Raw genomic sequence first — 23,111 nt, 5'->3', positions numbered from 1 at the left:
TACAGTAAATATTTTTTAACAAAAAATTACAAAAATGTCGAATGTTGTTTTCTTACTGACCTTTAACGTAACGTAACACGTGTGTAATATTTCGCTTTGTATGTGTCATCTTAATTGTTTTATGCAACAGTCAATTAATACGAGACAATGATAGTTATTTAAAAACGATTCTCGCTTTACGATCCTTTCGAAACTTTGAGTAGGGGCGAACGGAGTAGGGGTGGTAAAACGAAGAGCCGTTCACTGCGGGCTGTACTGTCGTTGAGTCTTTCGCCGTGTGCAAGCATTGTCGCGTAAAAAAAGTTAGCTGTCACTGTTCCGCGCCATATTTTGAAAAAGATTTTTTATTGTCTATGGTATTTTTCAATTACTAGTGTTAGTGTAATTGGGATTCAGTGAGCGCAAGACTGTGTTGAGAAAGTGTAGTGTGTGATGGTACTCTGCCGCTCTGTGTGAGAGTGCAGCATGAGGGGTAGCGTTTATTTGTTCTTGCTATTGGCGCGTACTGTCGCCGCCATCACAGGACCTAGAGTAAGTATTTTTGAAAAATATATTACATATTGCATTATATTTTGTAAAAAAATGTGTTAAATAGTGATTTTTAAAAATAAAAATATGACGGCTTCAGGGATTGAACGAAAAAAAATTGTTATAATTTGATTATAATACGGGATGGACTCAAATATAATTGCACTAAAAAATGTATGATTTACTGTGTACGGTATTAAAACTTCAACCGTTTTATATAATTTTTTGTATAATTTTTAATAATAGAATATTAAAAAACGTCGCTATTTTAATTTTAGCGATTACAATAATGCTTATGATTAGCAAAGATCTTACTAACAAATTTGCATACAACAAAATGACAACTACAAATATATTTAAAAGCTGTTCCAATTTATTAATAAATCATATTAACATAATTATTTATTTATTATATCTCAAAAAATATTTGACATAAGACCAATATCTTAAAATGCCAATAGTCAGATGTGTCGTCTAAGTTAAATAATAAAAAAAAAAAACATTAAACAAATAGAACGTCGCCGAAACATAGAAAGTTGTTTGGAGGAAAAATATCTAGAAACGATATATTGCTATGATGTCTCTGGCGGAAGCATTCATTCACATTTTTTTTTACATATTTTACATCTAACCTTTCACTCCAAACGTGTGTAGGCAATAAATAAAAAGACGCAAACTTATTCAAAAATAGAATGTAATTTTTTTAAACATTGATATATGCGACTAGGGCTGGAAAACAGCTTAAACTTTCCTAACAATCCGCCGGCAGTCATTTTTTTAGATTTTATGTAGGCTAAATATTTATTCTTAAATAAACTAACAGTGTTTTTGTGCTATAAAAAACATATACTACCTACTTAAAACAGCACCCATAAGCATTGCCACTGTAAAACATAATAACTATCTCTCACATCGTCAATGCACCAACATTAAAAAATAAGATGTTATATTCCTTATGCCGGTACCTTGGCTAACTCGCAATTCAAACCGGAACACAACAATGCTAATATTTCTGTTTGGCGGTAACGCGATGAGTGGATGATCCAGATAGACTCGCAAGAAGCTCTACCACCAAGTGATACAAATTTAAAACATAGATCAATAGTATCACAATAATGCAATTATCCCGAGACATGTCCGCAGACAAGAAGATATGCGCTGTTTGTCGTTCCGGTAACTGAAAGTGTCGCCTTAATACCAAACGTCGACATAACTCGTTTGTTAAATAACTTAAATCATGTCGACGTAACAGACGAAAACTTTCTTTACCTGATAGAGAAAAGCGTGAGGTCATCATAGATAACATATACACTTCGTGACTCCAAGCTTTCTCGGGTGTAAGAGTATACTGGAAGTGGCATGGTTGATACGTCTTAAAAATTAAAAAAAAAAATCTGTTCTATAAAATCAATAATATAAAAAAAAGTTCAACAGAGACCAATTTTTTTATGGTAATGTCATCGGTCTTATTTCTAAGTCATAACAATGATATTGTCGATCTATTCACTTACGAAGGCGCGCCCCTCCACGTTGAATTATTATCAGTGCGCATTTGTATGAGTGTTATTTGTGTTTACAACGTCTTAGTGTGCGTTAGACGACTAAGAGTAAAGAAAGCAGAAACAAACAAATTAGATAAAAAAAACTTATCAAATATAGTTTTCATTTTATTAAAAAAATAATTTAATGTGATTAGATCTTAGGTAGCATTTGTTATTTGGTGGTATTTGTCTCTACTGGAACTATGTTTGCAATAAAGTAAGATTATAATCTACCTACGTTATGAATATTGATGAAATTATGATTCTGGAATTATTATGTTCCAGTATTAGAATTTATCAGGGGGAAGAATAGATAATTTATTCTGGGAAAAGAAAATTATTGTAAAGACTTTAAATGTATCATGATGCATGGTATGGTAATGCGTGCGTCGTCGCCTTGAACTTAGACAATGAATAATTATAACGCGAAAGTGTGTTCATGCGACACTGGGCTTGATATAATTAATATAAAATGCGTGAAAATATCTCATCCACTTTTTATTGCGCTATTCATCTGTTTTTTGTTACATCACAATGATATATATATTATTATATATTATACATATTAATAAAAAAAAATTTATCTATTACACAATGAACGAATTCTACGAATTAAAATATAGACAACATACGAGTATGTCGCATATAAAGTAAATTTATAATTAAAAATATTTATGAAACATGTTTTTTTTAAATTTATTATAATAGTAGTGATAGGCCGTATGGTTTCCTAGGTTTCCGTAGGTTTCTTAAGTATTTACTTAAAAAAACTAAACTAAAAAAAATGATGTCGACTTAAAAATACACACCGCGAAAGTCAATATAGTAGATATTTTACTTGGTGGTAGGGCTTTTGCAAGCCTGTCTGTTTAGGTACCATCCACTCATCAGATACCCTGCGGTGGTGACTATACTCACCATTAATAGTTAAATTTTAAGTAATCATTTGTAAATAACATATCTATATTTTATTCTTATTCACAAGGAATAAAAAAAGTAATAATCTTTGTGTAAAAAAAAAGTTCTCATGTCTACCATACTTTCTCGTAATTATAATCAACGAAAATTAATAATTGAGACACAGTTATATAATTACAGACGCCTGAGTAAAACTTGCATTGTTCTGTGTACGTCTTGCAATTATTATTAAAGTTATTGTCTACTGTCACGAACTGCATTATACAGTTCCTATAACCGAAGACATTAAATTAGAGATAAAACAGCGTATATTTAGTTAGTCAAAGGCTCTCAAGCTTTTTGTCGTAGGTCTGGTTCGGGTATAAGTGGCTCTTTGTCAGTTCTCAGGCTAAAACTACTAACTATTTTCGCAATCTCATATAAAATTATCCTTAGTATTTTAAAAACTGACAAAGTTATGACCAGTCATACAAAACTTAATTTATTTTTAACCCATAACCCCCTTCTACACACTTATAGATATATAATTCGATATATATATTTTTTTAAATACATTAACAGCCTGTAAATTTCCCACTGCTGGGCTAAGACCTCCTCTTCCTTTGAGGAGAAGGTTTGGAACTTATTCCAGGACGCTGCTCTATAATAATGTATTTAGCAAATAATTTATGAAACTTTCGCTCTAAAAAACTTATGCAACTCACGACAGATAGATAAAGATCTCTAATTATTATATCTAAAACTCTTTTTTCTGTTACACTTGTATAAATGTTAACAATTAAAAATAATTTATATATTTTTTTGTATAAAAAAAAGTTATATAAGCTACTTATCTTTGCACTTTAATTTAAACGATTGAAGCAAAGTAATTTAATGTTCTTGTCATATAAATAATTGATTATAAAACATTTAAATTTTAATCCGTACAAATTGCCGGTGTCGTGATACACGCGGTGTCGGATAACTGACCACGGAGCCGCCGGAAAACTTCACCTATCGGCCAATATAAATACTGCATGGAAAGCACCTCCTTTTTCACTACATTGCTTTGTCGATAGACGTGGTAGAACTCTATCTGTGGTAAGCCTTCACCAGGCCAATCTGAGTGCTTACTAACAATTATTCTATCACAAATCAGCTCTCGTGTGTCTTTCCGCATTTAAAGTTATTTTTACTCACTTAAAATTATTATAATTTATACAAACGTAACAAATAACTAAAAATAAATTTAGCAGTTCTTTGTCGAATCGTAAATAACTATATCTTATAAAATATATTTACATAATATAAACATAGTATTTATACTTTAGTATAATTTGGAAGTTATTAATTTGTAGCTGTTATGCTACGATGTGAAAGTTATATGTTAATTGGAGATTGCGTAATTCAAACTTATTCAAAAAAAAAAAACCAAACTAATTATATTTAATATTAAAAAATATATATATGTTAATAACTTTCTTAGCAAGTCTTAGGTCCGCTATCCATCGAAACAGAAGGAATATTCGATATACGAAATAATTCCATCGAGCGTAACGCTCCTAACTTCAAAAAGGTGCTATTTGTTAAAAAAGAATATCATAAGATATGAATATAATTAATACTTTAGTACTCAGGTGTTGTACCAGTGAAACATTTATTATAATCCATTACATCTTCTGCATATAGTCTTAGGAAAGACTCTATTCTCCCCCATCCACGTTAAGTTGAAAACCAGGCCAAAATCAAATATTTATACATTCTATAGTTATATGAGACTTGATGATAATGTTTAAAATTAATTAATCAGATAGGCCTTTTCAGTTTCAAGGTGAACGACCTCGGTATATTATTGTTAGCTATGAAGAGACATATTTATTTGTACATATATATGCCCACTCGCATATGATAAATGTAAATATGTACATGTTGCACGAGTCGCACGAACGACTGCCCACCTACCTACTTTCACCCTTGAGATGCTGCTCGATGTATCGTATTAATTGATATTCATTATACGCGTAGTTACTTAACTAGATTGAAGAAAGACGTCTGTAAATGAAAAACACCTAAAGCATTTTTTTTTTATAATTACTATTAGGCTTTATGTATAATGTAGTTCCGGGAGAGTGTAACAGCCATTTAATCTTAGTTTATAAGCTATGTAAGAATTTATTTAGGCATTCTATTAAGTGCAGTACAGTTACAGCCTTATCATCAGAAGAAGATCCACTGCTAGGCCTTAGCCTAGCAGTGAAAAATTTACAGGCTGCTTGTATATATATAAAGTTACAGAAAGATTGTATATCTGTTTAAAGAATATCACTCGTGTAAGTGTCCTGAATCAGTCGTAAAATACAAAAAATTCACATTCCAAACCCTTATTGATTGATAAATTGAAAACTACTAGTGGTTCGAAAAAGAAATATTACCTACGAATGAAACGACGATACTAAATTATCGATTTTTTTGTGAGTTCGTAATTGTTTACAAATATTTAATATAACAATATAGCCAGATAAGGATAATTCCCAAAGTATTATTCAAGAACTCCCTAATTGTTAAACATTCTCTATGATGTTGTACATTGGCAGCAGCATATCAAAAGTCAGCCCAATCAATTTTTCACGCAGCTTACACACTGCGATCTTAAATATCCTCAAGGAAATCAAATGGTGTTGATGATTGTAATGACTGAAGAGAATGTGTCGTTTGAACATTTATATAAAACAACGTCATCATTGGTAATGTATTCTAGCTATGCGGGCTATGACATAATAAATTAAGATGTTTTTGTTTTATAATGACAATAACTTAGATTATTTGAGCCTGAAAGAGAAAAAAAAATGTTTTTTTCAAGAAAGCCCGTTTATTTTTATTACCTATAGATCCGATCAATCTTAGAAATATCAACACGAATAGCTGGCTGTCTGACTAATTACTCGTGCATTATTTTTAATAGACTAGTTAAAATAAAAAAAAAAAAACGAAATATCGTTTGATAAGATAATATGTTTTACAAATTATAGAAATTTATACAACTAATTTAATGCAATTAAAGACGTAATTTATTTAACAATTATAACAAGACAATTAAAAATAATTAATATAAATATAAAACTGTACTTTATTTTAAAAATTTAATTATCATGAAGACAGTCGTAATTACTATAATCAAATATTAGAGACGCCTTATATAACGTTATATCAGGCTAACCGAAGATTGTGGGTTCAAATATAAATATTGAATTTTAAGCATAATTTGTGTTAATAATTTACCAAGTACTCGCTGGAGAACCGTAAATTACACTTACTATTTCTGTACTATGTACGAAGAAGATACGAGTACGAATACGTCAACTCTCACTGCTTTCAACTTTTTTTTTTAAGTATTATTATTTGGGAGCATTTTGTTATAAGATAAAAGATGTGTTAATCATAGAAACGAGCAATCTACAGTATCTTATTAATAAATTAGAGATAAATAAATATAATAATATATCGGCATAGAACACGATTATGTACATACTGAAACAATCTAAAATTATTTGTTATGTTTACGCGCCAGAATGGTTTTTTTTTTTCTTTTAATTGAGCTAAAGTAAAATATAATTATGCCATTTTATTATAAAGTAAATTTAATACAGCGCGGGTTATTATTAAAACAATTAATAATAAAAAGTATGTAACACGTAATATGTATATATATAGGTATATGTATTAGATATATACGAAATGTTTTAGAAAGTTTTTATAAATTATTTATTTGTCAAGTCTGTGTACATTGTTAAAACGACTGCAATAAATCTTTGAGAATAGAGTAATGTATCATCACTTCATCACTATTATTTTTATTATATTCGAAGAAATTAAACAAACTGAGTGAAAACAATAAAGATTAATTAATATCTGACAAATCCACATTTTCATAATTAAAAGATGTTTATTGTGAATATATGCTAATAACCATTAGTTGTTTTAATATTGTCTTGTTATATTTTTTTGGCTTGGGTAAAAGCAATGTAAGTTGTGCAAGCAATGTATGAAAATATTTTATCAGATACTTCTTAACGCACTCTCCTTGAAGAAGCTTTCGCTAGATTTTGCTACAATACTGCACTTAAATTGAGTGTGTCCCTTATAAAACCAGTTTATGAGGACATTTTAGCCAAAATCTTTATTAAATATTAAAAACATTGCACTGGTTCATTGACATAATTGATTAAATACTAACTTGCTTATATATCTATAAGAAAGAAAAACCTCAGACCAGATAACCGGTAAAATCGAGATTTACATTTAAATATGTAAAATACACATTTTATAAAAATGGCTATAATTTCTTAATAAATATCTTATCGAGCGTTTGTATTTTGTAATTTTTTATAGCAATTGAATTGATTACGTCATTCGTGCAATAAAACGTAAAAGGGCTTAATAAAACCACAGTCACGGTATAATCAAGGAAGTATCGAATACCGCAGGACTCGTTGACACGTAAGTTTGCGTAACCGGGGAACCGAACACCGTTCGTCAATTACGTAATCGTGTACTATTTTTATGGCAAAACTTGTTAGGTAAAAGATTCAACGATGTTTTCTACGCGGATATTACGGACGGAAAAAAGTTAAGCGTAGGTTTATTTCAAACCCGACCCGACCGGCCTCACACGACTGGAATTTATTAATAAAGAAAATGTCATGATATAAATATTATTTATACCCTATAGCACTCAGAAATAATGTCGCATTCAACTAGTAAAAATAAATACAATTGTGTCATTGGTTCCGGTGATTATCCCTTACAAACAAACAAATCAATTTTAACTTTTGATAATATTAGTATGGATCATATAAATTATTTTGATAGAATCAGTGACAATCATTGTATTAAAAACGAGCCGTCAAGATAAGTCTATTGATACTTTGTTTCCGACTCCACAAAGTCAAAACATCCTTCCAAGGGCGAGGCATTCGTTCCAGTAATAATCCATATACGATCCTGATGTGATTAATAAGCATTTATTGATTATTTATTGATATTGATAGACGCACTATTAATATCGATATTAATAGTGCGTCTAAATACTAACAATGTACAAAAGCCCTCATAAATAAGAAAACCATCTATCACCAACTTGGAATTGACTAAACCAGTGATTTGTCAAAAACGATATATTTTTAAAGCATTATATTTACTTAAGACACGCATTAAATTATTGCTATTTTAAGTATCGTTATGAGAACAATAAACAGAAAGCGCTGTTACTTAACGATATGTTAACAGAATCGTCCCACATGGAACTATTGTACATACTTGTTACACGTGATATGATTTCGTGATATGATTCCAAATATCATTTGGCAAAGCAAATCGTGTAATCTTTAACCGACTTCAATAAAAGAAAGAATTTTTCTATTGGATTGTTTTTTTTTTTTTATAGTTGTTACATCAGTATTTTTTTAATTTATGAACCGATTTCGAAAAATATTGTTTTGTTTGATTATAATCTTGTATTGGTGCCAAATTAATATTGTAGAATGTTTTTTTTTTTAAACTAAAAATTGCTATAGAACATTGAAGCAGTTCCGTGGTTACTTTAGTTTTTATTAGTACTTTAGTCTTTAAAATATATACAAGTTTCTTAGCTTTCGTTAAGTAGTCACAATTTTCTTCAGTAGTCACAACATTCTTCAGTCCAAACATCAATAGTTCTTGGAATTATTGAGGATTCAATTCGATATTAATTCGTTGCGTGTAAATCATTCCTTTAACCTAATAAGTTTCGATCGCAAGTGGTAATTATTTCGTCATTAAAATCACACATGCTATTTAATGAATAAAAGAAATTGATATCATCACTATTTTTATTATGAAACAAATATTCTCGGAAAATCCTTAGTTATTTTTGTCTATTACTAACAACGATATTTAGTAGAAACATCTAGAAAATGTGCCACAGTTGATCAACGACTTCTTCTTCACTTCGAGAAGATTCTTCGAAAGTTATTCCAGCTACTCCAACGCATGCAGGTTGCGTTCAACAAAAACTCGAAGTGATTAATGAACACTAACATCCCTATCCCATGGAAATAGGACTATGGGAAATGTTACTTACACTGTATTATACATAAAATAAAAATTATATCAGTATATAATTGAAAAGTAGCAATACATGATAACACAATAGTAAATAAAAAAAACGAAGTTAGAATAGTTCGTCATTAACTTTTTTAAAACGTTACAGGGATTCACTCAAAACCAACCTTGAAATCGAGCTCCAGTTTCATAGGACAAAAAAGTTTTACTTTAAAAAGTTTTTACTCGCACGTTGACAGTAAAATGAGTTTTGAATAAATACCTATCAATGAAACTCGCACACTGATTGAGGCTACTGCTATTATTTCAAACGAACTTGTTCATTTCGAACTGTCACTGATTCGTAAACATAACGTAACCTAACATAATGAGTGAGAAAGCAAACTTTCATCGTTTTACGGAAACCGGACTTATTCTCATTCAACTCGCATACATCTCATCTTTGTTTCCAAACGATTAGAAAATCGACACTGAATCTTGCATTGTTGCATTTGAAGCAGTTTAGAATTTACTTTCATGTGAGATCATGTGACAAATTTCGTTTGAGTTATTAACTGTTAGGAATAAGTCCAATTAATTAATAGATCATCAATAAAATTGTTATTGTCTATGGCATTATCTTGTCTAGCCCACACATATAAATCTATATGTGAGGTCTAGACAAGAATATGCCATTAGAACGCGTGCATCTTAACCGATGATTTCGGGTTCAAACCCAGGCAGGCACCACTGAAATTTCATGTGCTTAATTTGTGTTTATAATTCATCTCGTGCTCGGCGGTGAAGGAAAACATCGTGAGGAAACCTGCATGTGTCTAATTTCAACGAAATTCAGCCACATGTGTATTCCGCCAACCCGCATAGGAGCAGCGTGGTGGAATATGCTCCAAACCTTCTCCTCAAAGGGAGAGGAGGCCTTTATCACAGCAGTGGGACATTTACGGGCTGCTAATGCTAATGCTAATGCTAATGTGTACATAGTTAATGAGCCACATAAATATAACTTGTCCCTTGTCATGTTATGTCTGGATAGACTGGCTCGCTCATCCTTCAAGCCGGAACACAAAAATATTAAATATTGCTGTTTAGCGGTAGCATATCTGATGATTGTGTGGCACCTACCCAGTAGGATTTGCACAAAGCCCTATCACCAAGTAGGTAGTAGTCTGTATGTGTATCGTAATTGATGTATGATTCTATATTACCGTTTTTGTCCCGCGAAGTTTTGATGTTTGCATCTCCAAGATACTGATACCTGAATCAACCATAATTTAGGGTTATGACTACTTAGAATTAGAATTAGAGGAAATTAATTAGAAGGGCTAAAATTATTTCCCTATCGAATTAATTATCGAAAAAAATAATATATATAATGGGCATATTATTATATTTAACCAGTATATTATATCATTTTTAAATTGCAGTGAAACACTGAAACACGATTTATATTTGTAAACATAAATTGTGTTTCAGTTGATTTCGAAAACATAAACTCTAAGAAATCCCAAATATTTACAATATTGAACAAGAATTTATAATTCATAAGCAGCTCTTTCACTCTTACGAAATCACATGACCTTTAAAACAAAAAGTAAAGTCCAAACGAAATCAAAAGCGTCCGGAACGCCTACTTGCGAGCGCGTCGTGAAAGTGAGCCGCCATGAGACAGATCGGCGGCATTCTACCGCATAACACATCCTGTACGTGAATTTTTTAACCGGTACTCAAATTACCATAGACAGTTACGTAAACTTATTAACACATGGCTTTCATTTATAGATGGCAAAGTAAAAACTAGCGATCTAGTGGCTCGCTTATAAGGCAGCAGGTTTCGAGACCCGGGTTCAAATCGCATTAAAAGTTTATTGGATTTTGCCCGTTGGAGTTTCATCATGTTTACACTACCGTGCGTGGGCTAAAGCCGTTGGTTTTGCAATTGAACTGTTTTCATTTGTGATGGAGTGGAACAAATCAAATTATAATATTCTTTTGAAACTGCACAACGCTTGGCGAACATCAAATGTCCTACGATTTTTTTTTTATATAATATTTTTAATTATGACTGAGAAAGCAATAACTATGCTAATTAAAAAAAATACTGTTAAAATGTTGTTCATCGCTAATACAAGATTTTACTTCAATAATCACAGAAACAGTTAATATAAAAATAAAGTATGTTAGATCTCATCTCTCTGCGCCCGCGCATACTAAAGAATGCACTTTCGTGCTACTGATGCGTCACGGACAGACAAATGTTCTCCGTGAATTGTGAGAAAATAGCTATGTCATCTCACATTCTGTTACAGTCCAGCAAGAACAAATATATGATAGTAATGTTAAGATAAATCTAAGGAATTTATTCTATTTACACTAACGTGTAAATAAACAACAATCAACGAAATATCAGTATGTAATACATACCAATATTTAAATATTTTTTTTATTATGTTAACAATGCTGTTTGGTAAGGCTTTGTGCTAGCCCGTCTGGGTAGGTATCACCCATTCATCATAAATTCCACTGCCAAGTACTTACGGTTGTTGTGTTTCGGTTTGACATAACAACTCAGTTCCAGTATTGTCAGTCTGTATTTGTCATTACTAATTTTTATTACTCAACTCAACTAATAATGTCGTATTGTAACGAATTTATTTGATGTTTGTGTTAAGAATACATTTTTTTAAATATTTTATGGAATATACCTTCATCTCTATTATATGCATGTCCTTTATGTGATTCGGTCGTATTTGAGAAAATAAAGGCTTTGAACCGCAAACCCTGATATAATGTTACAATTATACTAATATTTTTATTTTATTTTCAGATAGAAAATGACTTCGACAGAAGCAGACAGCCACCGCTAGGTCCTACTGGTTTCAACGATCATCAAACGAGATATGGGATATCACCTTCGTTACAGAATTTCCAAGGGCAACCTAATATATTGAGCAGTCCAGCACCCCCAATTCAATTCCCTCAGCCAATCTTTCAACAACAACCGTATGTTCCGCAGTTCAACAATTTACTACCAGCTCAAAATATTCCAAGCAATGCTCCTGTTCAAAACAACAATGGATTTCAATATAACCAACCCCCAAGTGTAAATCCAATAAACAATTTGGGTCAAATTCAACAGCATCAAAATATACCACAACCGATACCTACTTTGTCAGCATTTCAAAATAACGGTCTTCCGTTGACGCAAACCGCTCCTCAAACATTTAATCCAAATCAAAATATTCATAGTTCAATCGCCCAGCAGAGACCTACGCAGGCTGCATTTTTACCATCTCTAAATACTGCTAATAATCAAGCTTTTAGTGCACCCAGTCCCATTACTATTCAAGCCGCACCTAATCTAGCACCACAAAATTTGAACAATCAACAAATTCCTTTCCAGTCAATAAGTCAATCGCCATTGTATAATAATAATAATGGACAATCTGTATCACAGTTAAGGGATTATTATGAACAACAATCAAAAGAAAATCTAGAAAAATTAAAGGAACTCCAAGAAAGACAAAGAATTATTCAGAAACACCAAGAGTTTGTTCAGAAACAACAGCAAAAGCAGCAAGAAAAGGTTGAAAAATTACACGAAGAATTTGTCAGTAAACAAGCCACAAAATCAATACCAAGCTATACGACCACAGAGAATTATGAAGATTACTTCAAACGCAATCAAGAAAAACGAAGACCTTTACTGCCCCACGAAACAGATTTATTCAGGAAAGCTGTTGAACAATATGAAAAGGAGCACCCAACTACAACGACATCTACGACTACGACTACAACAACTACAACAACAGCACGACCTACTACAAGATATAGAACTCGATCACCGACCCGAACCAGGGCTCCACCTCAAGACAGAAACAAACAAAAGCTTTATAATGAAATAAAAAATTTACTCGAAGAAAGTGATACTAAAGGTTTTGATGATAATTTAAGAGCTAAAAGCGTAGCGTTGCTTCAGAAACCAGATATATTAAAACAACTTAAAGTAGCTTTAGCTGAAAATCCGGAAGATTTTAATGAAAAAAATTTCACGTCTCGGGAAATTTCTTTAAACGGTCAAAAGTTTGAAGTTATAAGAACAACTAACCCGAATTTGATTCCAAAAGGTGCGATAGCCGCCGACAGTCCGGACTTAGGTAAGCTGATAACAGCTACCCAAGAGCCGCAAAAAGAAAGTCGCATCTCTTTTGACGATTTAACAAAAGGTGTATTGCCACCCGGGGCTAATTTCGAACTTATAAAACAAGCAGATAACGGTAAGTTGGAAGAAGTTTCTAAAATACCAAGTTCACTTCAAAATAAAAAGAAAGTTACTTTCGTTTTTCTGGAGGAACAAGATGACGGCACATTCAAAGTGAAAGGTGTGAAGGCAAACGGGCAACAAACCGAAGAAGGGCCTGAGGTTGAAGATATTTTGAATAAGATCAAGAAGGGTGAAATACAACTGCCGGGACCAACCAAAATTAGTAACAATATTTACACTTCTAGCACGCAAAGCCCAACTATTTCAACAACCGAATATATAGCCGAATCATCGCATCATCCATCAAGTTACACCAGTTTCGTAACAACGTCGAATTACGGCAATTCAGGGCATACTAACCCAATACAAACAACGCCAGCGCCCACTTATCGCAACTCAATTGCATCATCGACAAGAACTACTCCTGTGACTCAAACTTATGCGCCTACCACCCGAGCGACAACTAGTGAAAGATATGTTATCAAATCTTCGACTCCAAATTACATAAAAAACAGACACAGCCATCACCAAGCGACGAGGAGTCACGTGCCCAGTACGACTGCTATAAATACAACTCCGGTTTATAGAACGACGCCTCAAGATATTGTTGTAATCGGATCAAGCGCCGCTCCATCTTACGAAGAGTCTACCGTAAACTTGAACTATGACAAGAGTGATACACCTGACCTCGTGGATATTCTGAAAGAAAATGGTCTGTTCGCAACGGCTAAATATTTGAAACAATCTGGCTTGGATGCGATACTAAATGAAACAGGACCTTACACAATTTTCGCCCCCACCGATAAAGCTTTTAGGACTTTATTAGTTCAACTCGGCGGGCCTGATAGGGCAGAAGAGAAGTTCCGTGACAATCCTAGACTATTGAGTGGGGTAAGTAAAAAATAATTCTCCAACCTACCACCCAATACTTTTTCTCATCTAAATCTTTATTAAAATATTTTCGAAGTCCCACGATAATGAATATGATATACTTTATTGTGCAACCCAAAGATACCAAACATTTTTGATAACGAATACTCATTTTCATTATAAAAAAATTTACAAGAAAATTAAATGTTGCCATCTCTTCAGTTGCTACTCCATCACGTTATCCCCGGCGCGTTCGACATCGGCTCGCTCCAAGACGAAATGACAGGCGTCTCTCTTGCCGGCACGCAACTCCGGGTGAATCAGTACGATATGCATGACGTCGAATGGAACGAAGTGCGAGTGACGACTATCAACGGGGCTCGAGTCCTTGACGATAAGAAGGACATACATATACCACAGGTAACCAATACTACTTGTAAAAACGTAATTTATATAAAAAAAATAAAATGATGCCGAGCTTTTAACTAATAAAAATAATTATTATTATTATCACTTATTTACATATATTATTGATGGCATTGTTCCTTTCCAGGGCATTGCCCACGCAGTGGACCGGGTGATGTTCCCGCTGCCGGTCGGAGATCTCGTACAGACGTTGCAAGCGGACCGGGATCGACGCTTTACGACTTTCCTAAAAGCTATATACGCCAGCGGCTTCGCGGAAACTTTAGCAGGTAAGAACGCAAGCATCTAGAAATCGTGGCTGTAGAATGACAAGCCTCTGTACATAAATTATAATAATAGTCCGATGTCAAATCAAATCAAATAAAACTCTTTATTTGGACATACACATTGTACAAATCATAAAATAAAATAAAAAATATACAAAATGACAAAAAACAGGAAAGATTGTGATGCCCAAATTGGTAAACCACTCAGCTTGTGTTGAAACCATTGTTACATGAGCTTCAACGCTGGTATTCTGTGGTCGCCAGTAGCAATGTCAATGGGATTACCATATTTGGACTGGACGCTAGGAGTCGAGGGATGAGGAGGATGTATGCTTGTTGTGATAATAATACAACTACTTGGGAAACAATGTCGTATGTTCTCCAAGACGACCGTCAACGGGCAATTTGCGGATCAGCTTCGCTAAAACCAGAAGGCACTTTCCAGAGAGCAAAACGTACACGGTGTTCGCGCCGACGGACGCGGCGTTCGCGCGGCTGCCCGCGGCCGAGCTGGCGCGCGCGGCGGACCGCGCGGGCGCGCGCGCGCTCGTGGCGCGCCACGTGCTGCCGGGCACGCTCTACAGCGCCGGCATGCGCTACTACCAGCTGCGGAACTCCATGGAGGACGCCAAGCCCCTGACCCTGCAGAAGAGCTCCGGTGAGCTGCTCTCTTGGACAAACTTATATCATCGTCCCGCGAAGTGCTGACACAGATACTGTGATAGTAGTTTTATTATATCTTTGTACAGCACTAAATCCTAATTCACATTTTATTTTACTACGTCACAATCAAGTCAACTCGTACTTACACAATCTATCTGTACCTAAAATTTTAGTATGACATATTTTTCTGTATTTTAGTAAAGTATTTATTTAATGTCAATTACTATGACGATAACTAAACATTACTAAATGTATGGATTGACTCTATTATAATAGTATCAATAATTTATCCCCCAGGTCGCATCAAAGTGAACAACGCCCAAGTCATAACTCACAACATCCCGGCGACCAATGGCGTCATCCACGCCGTGGACACGCTGCTCTAGACGACGTCCCGCCAAATTAGACTAAAAAATATTACGGAGCTACACATTTAAATAAAGTCAAAAAATCTTCATCCTAATGATTCAAGGAACAGGCTCCAAGATTGTTAAGAGAAATCTAAATTAATAATATTGTCGCTGTTTTTCTCTTTTCTATATATGTATATCGATTGCCCACGAGTGGGACAAATATTTAGTATGTATCCAATATTTTAATTTTATGTAATAACAATATCTGTCTAAGTTTTGTGACTTGTTTCCGTGTAGCGGCTGTAAAGCCACAATTAAAAATTAAGACTGTAAATATAAACTAGAATAAGGTGTTAATTTATGCAGTTAACTTTTTTTGTAAATACATTTTTATCATTATATGGGATTTTAATTTAAAATAAAAAAAATAAATATTAAATACTTATATTTAAATTAAATTATTACACACACACACACACTCGCATCAGTACGATTTTATAACATCATGTCATAGGCCAGATGTCCCTTGATGTCCATTTAAAAAAAAATACTGAATCTATACGTAGTAAATTATAAATTGTTAAAAGAAATTTTACCGAAAGCAATATGCAAAAACATTCCGTAATAAAACAACAATCGATATTCTCCAACTTTGTCTTACAATAAAAAATATAATCCTGTTAAAAATAAGACATCATCAATTTCAAGTGGAATTTATTAAAATTTAAAATAATTCGAGTAAAAGATTATTGTTCAAACTACCTTAATAATTGTACAGATTTAAAAAAAAAAAATTTGCTCGAAATAAAATTAATTTGTGACATTAATGGCAGCACTAGCAACACTATCCCCGTTTTAAGTTGGATTTTAACACATTAAATCTATCATGAACGGAAGTTACATTTAGCGAGCATCAACTTCAAATGGGCTATTTCGTCTTCCTTCGCAGCCAACTCCTCTTTGAGCAAACGTATCGTATCGTCTTTGTTTTCAGAGAGAGTGCTAAGTTCTTCGAGCAGTTGTGTTGTATCTAATCGTTTGTTCGGTCGCCTTTGGATCAACTTCCCGATGATGTGAGCTATCTTTGGGTAGTTCGCGGTGAGGTTCGCTGGGATCTGTCCCTTGCGAAGGCCCGTTATTGTTTTCACACGCTCCATGTCAGTGCCGAACGGCTCCACCATCTCTAGAAGTATGATGCCGAGCGAATACATGTCACTCTGAAAATGTTTAAGCAGGTGGTTCATTAGATGTTATGATAATCTCCAAAAGTCAAATAATATATTTTTCTATAAAGCAAAGCATGCGAGAATAGTTTTCCAAGAAACAAGTTATAAACATGACAAGACATTACAAGTTATAAAATCTTATAAATTAATAGCGTAAGTTCTTGATTGCAATTTATTAAATTGTTATGATTTAACAGAGAATTAACTTTAGAGGGCGGAAAAGTTACTGCCCACTTTGAGATCGGAGCTATGGCTGTATATAAAAAAAGGTAAATCGTGCGCACTTAAATAAAAAAAAACCTGTCATAGGTTTCGAAATTTGTAAAAATCTGTTGAATAAACGAGAAATCTTAATATTTAATATCGTAAATAAATTTTTATTTTAAGAAACAATGTTAATTTAAACATATTTTAATGTATCTTTACCTTAGGATTGCATTGACCTTCTAGTTGTTCTGGCGCAGCGTACAAATGCGTACCGAGGGCTAATCCGCTATGAGACTGCTGCAACGGACAGGCCAAGCCAAAATCGCCCAGCTGAACGAGTAGCCCATTTTCACTCTGAGCCACGAACACATTACTGGGCTTAACGTCGTGATGAATTATCCCTTTCGAATGAATATAATGCAGTCCTCGGACGAGCTGAGTGAACATGTCAACCAAGACACGAGTCCACGCCACGTTGGAATCAGAGAAGGAAGAGTCGTAGCAATTGGAATCAGTCGAGTCACTGTGTTGCAGTGTTAGATCTTCGGAATTTTTCCTGGAGAGTTTCATATGGTTATTGCGCTCGTCCAGCCACTGCTTAAGGGTTTGTTGACAGTAAGTCATCTGTATATACAGGGTGGCCCATTTCAAGTTAACTCGAGAGCAGTTTTCGTATTCTTTGCCTGACATAAGTTTGCATACAGCGTTCCGCTCGGCTGAACTCGAATCTTCCTCGTCTTCCAACTCTTCATCAGAAGTTACGGAATTGTCCAAAGTATTCGATCTCTCAAATGATATTATGAAGTCAGATTGGCTATAGTGCTTAGTTAATTCTTTAGAATTGTACGTTTTAAAAGATTTCATGATGTCAGGATAAACAGAAGAATCTTTGTTAGATCCCATTGAAAAATCATCATGATCAGTGTCCATTTTAAATTTATTTTTCTTCTTAACTTTCGATTCTATCATTGGTTCCAGCCATGCAGCCTTATAATTGACTATATTCGTGTGATTTAAACTGGCGATTGTTTTTACTTCAGCCAAATGCGTCATTATGGAATTAACGTCGGATGATTTGATAAAAACTTTTTTTACAGCGTATTCGACGCCATCTAACCTATGTCGCGCTTTGAACACGCTACCAAACCCCCCACCCGCTATAAAGTATAATTCTTCAAACTCCTTGTGGTATCGCGACCACTCCAGAGCTGAACTAGTGATGGGCCAGGACACTGGGAGAGGAATCGGTATTTCTGAACCACTGGCGACTGTGACGAGTTGGTAAAGAGCTCTCTGATACTGACTCCTCATCACTTCGAACTCTCCCATCGAATATGAATTATCAATTAAATTCATACTGTGAAGTTTCTCACAAATAGTGTTGTACAATTGGTTGGCTCTGTTGAGGTCCTTTTCCAGAAGTGAACATAACTGCTTAACCAGTGATTGCACGAGTAAGCTAATGGGTGTTGTTGCTGTGGAGTTGATAACTTCGATGTGTTGCATGCTCTGTTGCAAGATGGACTCATGGTGACTATTGCGAGCAATACCTGGAAATTAAAAAAAAAAAAACATCTATATTTTATGTGTTATAATTTTTTATTTGTAAATAATAGCAAAATAATGATGATATTTTCATTTAGTCGTAGGGCTGTGAAAGGGCACCTTTACTGTACCGCCAAACAGATAAACTAGTTGTATTCCGGTTTGAAGAGCGAGTGAGTTAGTTTAACTACAGGCACAAGGGAATATTTTAATTCTCGAGGTCGTGTTACATTGGCTATGTCAGGAATGGTTAATATTTTTACGTCGTCTGTTTATGGGCGTCAATGACCACTTACCATCAGATGGCCTAATTGCCAAACTGCCTACCTATCATATATTAAATATTGCTACAAAGCACGTATTTGTTCGCAGACTTAATTCATAGAAGAAAAAATCTTTAACCAGAACTTTTTAAGAAGTAATTTGTACCTTAGACGATTATTATTAACAAAAAGTCAAGTTTACTTTCTCTCATTGAGCTAAAGTTATTTTTATAGTAAACATTACAAACGATTCAGTGATATAATCGTAAAACCGTAACGAAGAAAAGTGAGATTATCGAGTTTATTATATATTTTAAAACGATCTGTATTCATATTGTAAAATGATGATGTAAAATGAAATGTAATTTGTTTGTGTGTAGGGGGGTAATCTCCGTAAATAATAATCCTATTCTAAAATGTTATAAATTTCAATCGTGCGAACCCGGGCTTGGTGAACCCGCGCGGATCGCTTGTTGTTTTTAATTTTACTAGTTTATTATATTAGTAAAATGAAGCTTAAAACAATCTAATTATTATCACACATGTTAGCTTTCTTTTATTTCACCGTAATTTCAATAATTTTCATCCATTTTTTAATATTTTATAGAATATTTAACAAATTAAAATATAATTTTTTTTATGTACTTACAACAAATTTTATTATTACGATAATCCATATTATTATTATACAAAAATTAATATACCCACGCACACACAAACGATTCAAATAATTGGTTAGATTACGATTTGTTAAGGATATTTTAATAAACATTTATCATCACCAGTCATGTAGCACATTCTCTGTATAAAAACAACAATATGGTAAAGTAAGTAAGTTAAACAAATATATATTTTACTTCCACAGAAACATAGAAAATTCTAGAATATAAAATGTGGTCAGTGGTTTTCAGTTACATAAATAGTTATCAAATTGGTGAAACATTTCCTCATATACCTATATATAACATAATTTACGAAATTTATTAATATTATTTCGTGGCATTGAAGCTGAATATTGTGACGAAACGTAATTGGTTTTAAACAAATTTACTAAGACTAATGAATTACTTTTAAGGAAGACAACTGACACAATAATCCAGGTGTTACACAATATATTTGTAAATATACAAAAATAACACATACCTACAGTCGACAAAATAATACAAGATTTAATTCCATTAATACGAATCATCTTAAAATGCTTTTATGCTGTCTGGAATTAAAAATATGCGGCAAATCAATACAAATATTATAAATGCCTAAGTTAGTCTTTATGTTATCTCCTTACGCTTAAGCCGATGAGCCGATACTTGGGGTGTTATTCGAAATGTTCAAGCAAATAAAATTAAATTCAAAACAAATTTCGCCCGAGTATGATCACTATATATACATAACAATTGCAAGTAGGTCCGCAAAAGTATATCCTGTTCTAATCACAGGAGGATTAAAGACAACTTTGACATAATTGCGTGAGATCTCTTTTATGATGTGCCTTTGAAGGACAAATGGGCCACCGTCTATAAATATTGGTGCTATTAGAAATCTCAACCGTTTCCTACATCGCCAAATAATGCCACCAACCTTGAAAACTAAGACTAAACTGAACACTGGCTTATTCACCCGTCAAACCAAACACACAACAATACTAAGTATTGATTTTTGGCAGTGGAATATCTGATAAGTTGATGTTACCTACCCTGTTGGGATTCCACAAAACCCTACCACCAAGTAAAATGTTGAATAGTCTATAAATTCTTTTGGATTTGTAAAGAAACTGTATTAACATTGGCAAAGGACTATTTGTTATCGGAAAATGAAAAGTATTACATTATTAAACATGTTATTAATTATGCACTGTTTATATAGCAATGCCTTTGACAAATCACATGGAACATATAAATCTGAGGTTAATTTATCTTTACACTTTCATCGATTGCACCACATGTATACCATACATCATATACATATGTACCATACAAAATTCATAAAAATTACAGCTTTTTTCAAAAAAATGAACAATGTATCTTTCCAAATGATGCAATATAAAACAAGTATTACTTCAAATCACTTCAATCAAAATATCGAACCTATTCAATTGTTTAATAATTGAATTAAATAATCACATTGATAAGATATAATAATATCACACCTGAATCTGTATTACCCATGTTCGCTCCTGAATAAATGATTTATCATAAAAACAATGCAACTATGCAATTCTTGACATTTCACATGTTCAATCATGATGCAACATGTATGCACATGCCCCTTGCAAACTAATGCATTACTGATTACACGCATGTTCCTGTATTGCCAATGTCAATTTCGATTCAGGAGTGATTATTTTACAAGAAAAAAGTCATAATACAATATTAGATTGTTAAACTTTTTAATTATAAATAAATAATAATGAAATCTTTGAAATTAACCGAATTATTCTATTATTCCTATTCGAACCTGTTATGAGGCTTGGCACGGTTATTTTGTGCATTTCTGTAACTATTTCCAATATGTTGCTAATACAAATCTTATCACCATCAATTTATTAGGCTATATCACAAATAGCAGGTATCAAAGGTATCAAATATTCATAAATCAAGTCGAGAAGTAACATTCATTACAACTGCACAGTTGAATCCTCATGGCATCACACAAGGCAACATACTAGTCTCGTTGTTATTTATTATATACAAGAATATGCAATTTCGGATAAATTTTGCCAGACACTAATCTATGTCAATATAATCAGCAACAGAGTTTTTGTTCGCTACCATCAGCATTGAACACATGTTACAACTTCCCAACAGCAGCCAACATATTGGAGATAAATTAAGAATGCTATATTAGTGGTCATTGTAATGGTTCTATTGTAATACTTAGTCACAAGTAGAATATGATTGACGTTGGTGATAATAGCCATTGCAACTCAAAAAATTACATAAATAGTTTATATTATATCAGCAATTTTTCGGTATTTGGTTCTGGTTGAAATTTAAAATATGTCATTTCAAACAAAGATGAAAGCAAGTCTACCATCATGCTAGATATTATATAGAGTCTCATATTTATTTTAAATATATTTAAAAAAAAATAACATTTGCATATTTACACAAATACTATATATTGATACTGATTTATTCAAAGCTATTTGTGTATTTTCACAAAATTTAATAAACACAATTTGGAATGATGATTGTTGATGAAAAGATAGTTTTGTCTAGTTTTATGACTATCCCTTCCTCGCCAGGTGTATTAAAATTAAATGAACACAACTTAATTTAGAATTTAGTTAAAATAAATACACAACCAATATTCATGAAATAAGGTATTTTTTTTGTGTATTTTTTTATACCAAATTTTTTAAAAACTATAATTCTATATTACAATAAAGTTAAGTAAATACCTTGATCGAAAGATTTAACGGTAGCCAAGGCTTCCCATTTATCATGTTTCTTACTATCCATTGCTAAATACGTAACTTCTTCAGTGGCCTAGATGTTGAATCCACGATTTTCTTTCATTAAAGTCTCTGATAATCATTATCAAGCCAAGGTAATACTGTACGGCGAATTGTAATTATATGAAGACATTTTAAACGGCATAAAAATTACAATGATAAATGAACAAGTAAGTTAGGGAAACAAATACACATTTCACAAATATTGCACACTATATAAAATTTTATATTATTATACAAAGCACAGACAATTAACATAATAGACTAAAGATTGACATAACAGATAAAACATAGTTATTCATTTATTATAATTTTAATAACTCCAATTTAGGAGAGCTATTATAAAATTTTTAGTCGAAATTTTTTATATATATAATAATTTATGGTATATATTTCTACATTAAATTTTAAGCTAAATTAAAAGTATTAAAGAACTATATGGTATAGTAGAATGGGACATTGAACCTTAAAATTAACACACTATGGTTTTGTATAAAGAATAGCTGTTC

At 32.8% G+C, this 23,111-nt stretch overlaps 2 protein-coding genes across 2 annotated transcripts; one reads left to right on the top strand and one right to left on the bottom strand.

The window, feature by feature from the left end:
* The first annotated feature begins 444 nt into the window (after positions 1-444).
* LOC125077248 lies at positions 445-16,031 on the top strand. The gene is made up of 6 exons (XM_047689136.1): positions 445-531; positions 11,890-14,217; positions 14,419-14,616; positions 14,750-14,891; positions 15,334-15,546; positions 15,849-16,031. The coding sequence occupies exons 1-6, from the start codon at positions 466-468 to the stop codon at positions 15,935-15,937; spliced, it is 3,036 nt and encodes a 1,011-aa protein (XP_047545092.1). The 5' UTR covers positions 445-465; the 3' UTR covers positions 15,938-16,031.
* A 570-nt stretch (positions 16,032-16,601) lies between these two features.
* Positions 16,602-22,822, bottom strand: LOC125077283 (eukaryotic translation initiation factor 2-alpha kinase 1-like). The gene is made up of 3 exons (XM_047689191.1): positions 22,549-22,822; positions 17,557-18,887; positions 16,602-17,121 (listed from the first exon to the last, which is right to left on the bottom strand). The coding sequence occupies exons 1-3, from the start codon at positions 22,607-22,609 to the stop codon at positions 16,789-16,791; spliced, it is 1,725 nt and encodes a 574-aa protein (XP_047545147.1). The 5' UTR covers positions 22,610-22,822; the 3' UTR covers positions 16,602-16,788.
* Between the last annotated feature and the right edge of the window lie 289 nt (positions 22,823-23,111).

The sequence above is a fragment of the Vanessa atalanta genome, chromosome 3 (genome assembly GCF_905147765.1).
Source record: "Vanessa atalanta chromosome 3, ilVanAtal1.2, whole genome shotgun sequence".
Lineage (NCBI taxonomy): Eukaryota > Metazoa > Arthropoda > Insecta > Lepidoptera > Nymphalidae > Vanessa > Vanessa atalanta.
The sequence above is the reverse complement of the archived record's forward strand: the minus strand, read 5'-3'. Positions and strand labels throughout refer to the sequence as shown.

Coding starts and splice junctions, on each gene's coding strand:
- LOC125077283 (XM_047689191.1), bottom strand. CDS start 22,609: ATGGATAGTAAGAAACATGATAAATGGGAAGCCTTGGCTACCGTTAAA. Junction 18,888..22,548: donor CGTTAAATCTTTCGATCAAG/GTATTTACTTAA, acceptor TTTAATTTCCAG/GTATTGCTCGCAATAGTCAC. Junction 17,122..17,556: donor AAGGTCAATGCAATCCTAAG/GTAAAGATACAT, acceptor AAACATTTTCAG/AGTGACATGTATTCGCTCGG.
- LOC125077248 (XM_047689136.1), top strand. CDS start 466: ATGAGGGGTAGCGTTTATTTGTTCTTGCTATTGGCGCGTACTGTCGCC. Junction 14,617..14,749: donor AGGACATACATATACCACAG/GTAACCAATACT, acceptor GTTCCTTTCCAG/GGCATTGCCCACGCAGTGGA. Junction 15,547..15,848: donor GACCCTGCAGAAGAGCTCCG/GTGAGCTGCTCT, acceptor TTTATCCCCCAG/GTCGCATCAAAGTGAACAAC.